Source organism: Camelina sativa, chromosome 19 (genome assembly GCF_000633955.1).
Source record: "Camelina sativa cultivar DH55 chromosome 19, Cs, whole genome shotgun sequence".
NCBI lineage: Eukaryota > Viridiplantae > Streptophyta > Magnoliopsida > Brassicales > Brassicaceae > Camelina > Camelina sativa.
The window spans coordinates 5568568-5574567 of record NC_025703.1 but is presented as its reverse complement, the minus strand read 5'-3'; the positions used below and the strand labels follow the sequence as shown (position 1 = coordinate 5574567).

General features: G+C 38.5%; 2 protein-coding genes across 7 annotated transcripts in view; one reads left to right on the top strand and one right to left on the bottom strand.

The window, feature by feature from the left end:
• Positions 1 to 1350, top strand: part of LOC104764989 (NADH dehydrogenase [ubiquinone] 1 alpha subcomplex subunit 6-like) — an 8284-nt gene extending 6934 nt beyond the window's left edge. Inside the window, exons 2-3 of one of the 2 annotated variants that reach the window (XM_019241383.1) lie at positions 24 to 211; positions 890 to 1350. In XM_019241383.1, the coding sequence (XP_019096928.1) occupies positions 24 to 211; positions 890 to 1072 (371 nt within the window). In that variant the 3' untranslated portion in view covers positions 1073 to 1350. The remainder of the gene's footprint in view (positions 1 to 23; positions 212 to 889) is intronic. The other variant, XM_010488616.2, reaches the window with a different exon arrangement.
• LOC104764990 (transcription factor TGA6) lies at positions 1345 to 5885 on the bottom strand. 5 transcript variants are annotated; one of them, XM_010488620.2, is made up of 10 exons: positions 5746 to 5885; positions 3971 to 4152; positions 3861 to 3936; positions 3695 to 3769; positions 3543 to 3602; positions 3347 to 3424; positions 2919 to 2970; positions 2314 to 2585; positions 1985 to 2230; positions 1345 to 1863 (listed from the first exon to the last, which is right to left on the bottom strand). In XM_010488620.2, exons 2-10 carry the CDS (start codon positions 4033 to 4035, stop codon positions 1717 to 1719), a joined length of 1071 nt encoding a protein of 356 aa, XP_010486922.1. In that variant the 5' UTR covers positions 4036 to 4152; positions 5746 to 5885; the 3' UTR covers positions 1345 to 1716. The 5 variants fall into 5 exon arrangements, with proteins under 5 accessions (XP_010486922.1, XP_010486920.1, XP_010486919.1 ...); XM_010488618.2 differs by lacking the exon at positions 3861 to 3936 and adding an exon at positions 4240 to 4286 and having other exon boundaries at positions 3970 to 4152; positions 5746 to 5881; XM_010488617.2 differs by lacking the exon at positions 3861 to 3936 and having other exon boundaries at positions 3970 to 4152; positions 5746 to 5881.

Below are 6000 nucleotides of genomic sequence, written 5' to 3'. Positions count from 1 at the left end.
ACCTTTCACGTTGAGGAAGATTGGTGTACCACCGAACTCAGCTAACCTGACGGAAGCTCGTCGCCGTGTTTTCGATTTCTTTAGAGCTGCATGTAGATCTATCCCCACAATCATGGACATTTACAATCTTCAAGATGTCGTCGCGCCTTCTCAGCTCCGATTTGCAATCTCTGCTCAGATTCGGAACAACGCTCACATCACCGACCCGAAGGTACTTCCCTTGATTTCACTCTGATTAACCCCAGGACAAGGGTCCTCTCTGCGATTGCCGGAGATGGAATCAATTTAGTCTCCCCTAAATTGGTCATACGTCTTGGTAGGATTGGATTGGTTACCACATTGACCCAAAAATGAGCTTTTTTCTTATTTGTTAAGCTGATTTAGAGTTTATTTCTGCTTTGTACAAAAGCTTACACCTTTAACCGTCTGGAATTTAGGGAAGTAGTTAATGCGAACGAAGCCTTGATTTATGGGTAGTCTAATCTTATGAACTATAAAGTGTCTTGTGGATTGGGTGCTGGGTGTTGATTTCTTAAGAGTGAAAAGGTGGGCGCTTTACTGGTTATATTCTGCTTAAGCTTTGTTACCTTGTGGTTCCTTTGTGTCTTGCATAGGAGAGCGAGTCTGTTGTCATCAGTAGACTAAACCCGCTACAACATTGTATACTTCGAATCAAAAATGGAGTTCTTTCTCGTAATATGACTAACAGCGTTGTTGGCTTTTGGTACCAAAGTTAATATTTGTTTTGTTTGTATTTTGAAACATCAATTGATAGCATCTTCTTGAGTATGATTGCAGTGATCTCGGGGGGTCTTTTTTTTTTAGTTGGCTGTCTTTTAAGGTGCTTTTAGAATGCAATATAGTTCTGATTGAGGTGTTTCTTCCGCAGGTAATTGATCTTCTATTATTCAAGGGAATGGAAGAGCTGACTGACATTGTGGATCACGCAAAGCAGCGCCATCACATCATCGGTCAATATGTGGTAGGTGAAGGTCTCGTGCAGAATACTGGAAACAAGGATCAAGGGAGGACTGGTTTTCTCAAGAATTTCTACACCAGCAACTACTTTTGAACTGGTGATGTTTGCTTTTCAAGTTTCACATAAGCTGTACTGGTTATGCTGCTTCAGTTCATGCTCAAGTTTTGCATAAGCCTTGCCAGTATTGTATTGTCGACTTTTGGAAGAAATCTTCTTCCCGAAAATAATTAGATCTTTTCATTTGTATGAGCATTTTCTTTGACTCAGGCTGGTTATGCATAGTACTAGCCAAACCTCTGTGAGATTGTATCTGTGACAGTGTTTGCTGGGCAAATCTTTCTATGAATCCAAGATACACAATATGATGTCTTTTTTTAACTCTCTATATAAATTGAATTGGTCTGTTTGAGATTTGATCATACAATCGAAGTTCCTGAACGGATCCCATCTTCTGTCATGTTCCACCTTACACTGATGACCTATCTGTATTCAACATTCAAAGACCTATGAACATTCACTCCCTATAAACTACACAACCTGATGGCTAAAGATTACAACAAACACCACACTCAAAGTCTTTGGAGATCCCAGAAAACCATTTTCAAAATCTGTAGTCTTCTTTCCCAAAATATTGCTTTTGGTAAGAATCTGAGAAGGCCTTGCTTTGTGATCTCTTCGAAGGAGTATCCCTCCCTATTTGAGTCATAAGATTATGTATAGAGCTTTATTCTTGTGTATCACTCTCTTGGCCGGGCAAGCCACAAGGAACTAAGAGCACGTAATCGAGATGAATAATCATGTATGGCAAGAAGAGCACGAGCTGACTGACGCGTTGTCAACACTCTAAGCATCTGCTGCAGCGTTTGCAGTCTCAAGTTATCAGCCTGCCACCAAGAAATGCCCTATGAACTCCATTACAGACAGATTCCTATATATATGATTTATTTCTTTGTAACAATACATCTCGTTATATATCTCACGATAGTATCCACATTTCAAACGTACCTGGCGGATGAATCCTTCGAGGGTGCCTAACTGCCCCATTGCCATGGCCATCTGACCCATGTAGCTCGCAACATTATCAGATGAAGTGGAACCAAGAGTACCACTGGATAAAGTATCAGCTAGGGATTGCTGTAAACTTTCCATCCCTTGAGATAGCGCATCTTCCGCCTGCTGCGACGTCTGCTGCAAGCTATTTAAGCCCATTACCTGTCGTTCGGTCATGGGCTCTAGCTGATTCGCAAGAAGCTGTTGTGAAAACATAAACATACCGGCTCAATTAAATTGGTCTGACCATCAAAATTTTCTCTGTGAACTTGTAAAGAGATTACCTTGAGAAGTTCGGATGAGCGGAACCCGCCAAGCCACAAGAAACATCTCTCAGCTGGTGTTTTCCACATTCCAGATAACAAGTGGAAGACATCATTTTTAGCTGCATTGCTCTTAATCCTGAAAAGCTCCTCATAGTGAGCCATCACTCCATCTACAATTGTCCGGAGCTCAGTATCACCTGCATGAGCATTCAGAGCAGATCTCAGCTCATTCATTTGCTTGTTCTTTTCTTCAAGCCACCGTGAATGTTCGGCATCAAATGCCAAAGCCCCTGCAAAAAGACAAGTATACTAGATCAAGAACAAACCCACAATACTTACACCTTGCAGACCTCAGCCTACACCAGCGCAAACTATATGAACTTCAGTATTGATATCACCATTACTTTAATTTCTTATCCGAATCATCACTGACTCTTGAAACTATAAACTCTAATAAGCGTTAGCAACTTAGCATATTGCCATGAGATGAACTTAGCATATTGCCATGAGATGACTTATGCTGATAACGAGTAGAGTATATATACACACTTATCTTACCTATAAATTACAAACTAAAAGGATCAATCTGAAAAGTAAAAACTAACAGAGAAGAAACAACCCACCATTTCCACCAGTAGAATGAGCTTGGTCTCCTGAACTTGAGATAAAAACCCCCTAAAATTAAAAAGGAAAGAAAATTATATATATAGAATTTATGTTTACAGAAGTGACAGATACACTGTCATCACAACGAATCTGATAATAACCAGAAAATAATACTCTTTATGCTATCAGGATCCAATGAACAAACCAGAAGGACCTAAGGATTACTTTTAAAGCATTACCATCCCACCTTTAACCAACAAAACTATCTATGACCCATAATTCTGTTACCTCCTCCATTTCAGCTAATCCAAGACTCAACTAACTTGTTAACTGACTATTCGTTATACGTTGAACTGGCATTAGGCGTTGGCTGAGGTCTCTTTTTATCTTCTTTATAGAGAGTTGCTTAAACAGAATCAAACCAAACAAGAAAGTAGAGTTAAACCTGCTGTCTTGCTCTTTGCAACTCCTGCTCAAGTTGAGTCAGCTTTAATCGACTATTCTCCAGCTGCTGAACATACGCCTGGAGGAAATAGTAACTTTTTTAAGGTAATGGCAAATAGACATTCTTCTAGAGATGTTGTAAGAAAGTAAGAGGAATATATAATAAATATCAAAACAAGAACAGATGCAAGATATACCTTCTTTCTCAATCGGCTTTTTCTTGCTGCCTCACGATTTTGAGCAAGCCTACGAAGGGTCTATGGATCAAAATAAAAAGGAAACAGAACAGATTACGAATACGCGCAATACAAACAGCTACTTGTTCATCCACAGAGAAGAATTTTATCACCTTTTGATCCAACTTATCCTTTGATCGGTCACTGGAATCAGACGCAGCAGCAAGCATCATTTGCCCTCTCTCAGACTGCAATTAACATCAGGAATTACTATGTCATTCAAAAATTTTCCGTTTGGTGAACATAAACAAATGATTTGTCCTGTGGATTTGGCTCTACCGGTAGATCGTCCCAAGTTTTACCAAGGGAACCCGGTTCAAGCTTCCCACGAGTGACATTTTCGAGAAAATACAATAATAAAACGATTAGATGCAGATTACGAGCTAACCCCCTGATCTCTATGATCTGTATCGCCATCAGTTGAGACATCAGTCCTTGAACTGGTATCAGCCATATTGCTTTCTATAGTGTTTACTTGATGCAGAGACTATCCACTTGTGCTCCCTTTTGATGTAGCACTTTATGTTTATTTACCTCTAGTGTTAAAACTTTACATTAGAGGGAGCAACGACTGCCAAGAAGAAATGAAGATGAGGGAAATTATTAGATACCAGGGTGAATAAACATTAAACCAGAAGAGAGAAACTAAACACCTTACCAAAACAACCAATACATATGGAAAAGGAACAACCAGTGAACCATTGACTGTGCTGAATGAAAAAATAAACAGTTAAAAGTACCATCTCTTTTGCTACCATAGTTTTATATTATCCATAAAGCATTTGTCTCATCCAAATTAAAAAGAATGCAAAATGGTCCTTACTATTGAACACCAAAGAAAGTTTTATAACAAAGATATAGATAACACTCGAAGGAGCTTTAGAGGGTAGTATATTCTAAAAAGAGGATCAAAGTTCTTTTTTTGTTAGGATCAAAGCTTAGCATCTACAAAAAAACTCTTTTGCAACGAAAAATCAATGCTCTTAGAGACATAGCAAGCAAAGGTAACTGAAAGACATAAAGGAATCTTAAAGCAGGATACTGGAAAAGAGAAATGAACCCTTGATGATTACAAAGATACTGATAACAAGAGACGGAGCTTAAAGGGGATCTGTATAGACAGAGGATCAAGGCTTGGCATCTAACAAGGAGCTCTTTTTCAACGATAATCCAACGCTCTAAATCCTACCCCACAACCACCTAGATGCCAAAGACGAAGAAGAAATCAAGAGTGCAAGCCAAAGCTAATTGAAAGGAGAATAATACTATATGTATGTGTCAGGGATATAAAGGAAAGCGATACAATTTTCGTAGGAAACTTAATATACTGCTAGACGACTCCACTACTAACTAGTAACTAAAATACGCAATAAAAACACTAGCCCTGCATAAAACTATGTTTACCAAAGCAACTCACTGAGGCACCGAGAAGAAAGAAAACCCAAGATAATTCTATCCAACCAAACAAGTAGGTTCCGAAAAGTCGTCTAAGATTGATTAACTACGTTCAGACATTCCTCTTAGCCAATAGATCGAAGTCAACACTAGTGGAATTCATGTAAATGCAGAGACAAAAAGCTGCCTCAGTTTGGAATTTAGGCACACTCACAAGAATCACTTGGCTGACAGAAACTGGCTTAAGTCACACTTCAGTAGCTTAACTAACTGAGTATTTTTAGGAATTGGAGTAGGAACGAAGACAACGGTTGAAGTACTAACATCGACTGAAACGATAATAAACAGCGGATTCAAAATCGAACACAAGCGAGAAATAAGCTTATAGCAGCTCATCACTCAAATCAATTAACTGACCACAGAGGATTCAAAATCTATTCTCTTATCAGAATCCAACAGACACATGAAATTCAAAGCATACTAACATTTGAAATTCAATATTTTTTCAAGAGAATTAGATGGATTTTAGTAGCTGAAAACGTCATCAAATGAACAAACAAAAAAGTATGAAACTGTTTAAGCTTCTGAAAGTCAACTAGGTCTTAATCTCCAAGGCAAACACACAAAGTGAAAGAGAAAAGAAAAAAAAAAAAGTAAGCTTTCCAATCACAAAAGTAAAACAAAGAACGAGGAAACTTCAGACAAGAATTAATAAAATAAAAACAAAAACCAGAGGATACAAAGAGCTGGAGAAAGCAAGAAAGCTCACCTGAGAAACGAATTCTTCTGTCTGAGTAAAAAAGGTTGTCCGAAATCGGATTGAAGGAAGAAGCAGAGAGAGACACGATCCCGTAGTTTCAATCACCGAGACGTCGTTTTGTCTACAAAAAAAACCCACCATCCCCAAAAGAACATCGAACGGGAAATTGCAAACTTAACCCCCATACTATTCTTATTACCACCAATTAACCTCTATATTCATAAAATTACAAAGTAGGTGGGCAAAAAAACCAAACCGAAATAA

What these genes read in the sequence shown, in the direction of transcription:
- LOC104764990 (XM_010488620.2), bottom strand. Translation starts at nt 4,035, where the DNA reads ATGGCTGATACCAGTTCAAGGACTGATGTCTCAACTGATGGCGATACA. An exon ending in TGCAAAGAGCAAGACAGCAG is followed by an intron (nt 2,971 to 3,346) that starts GTTTAACTCTAC and finishes TTTTAATTTTAG; the next exon opens with GGGGTTTTTATCTCAAGTTC. An exon ending in GCTCATCCGAACTTCTCAAG is followed by an intron (nt 2,231 to 2,313) that starts GTAATCTCTTTA and finishes TTTTCACAACAG; the next exon opens with CTTCTTGCGAATCAGCTAGA.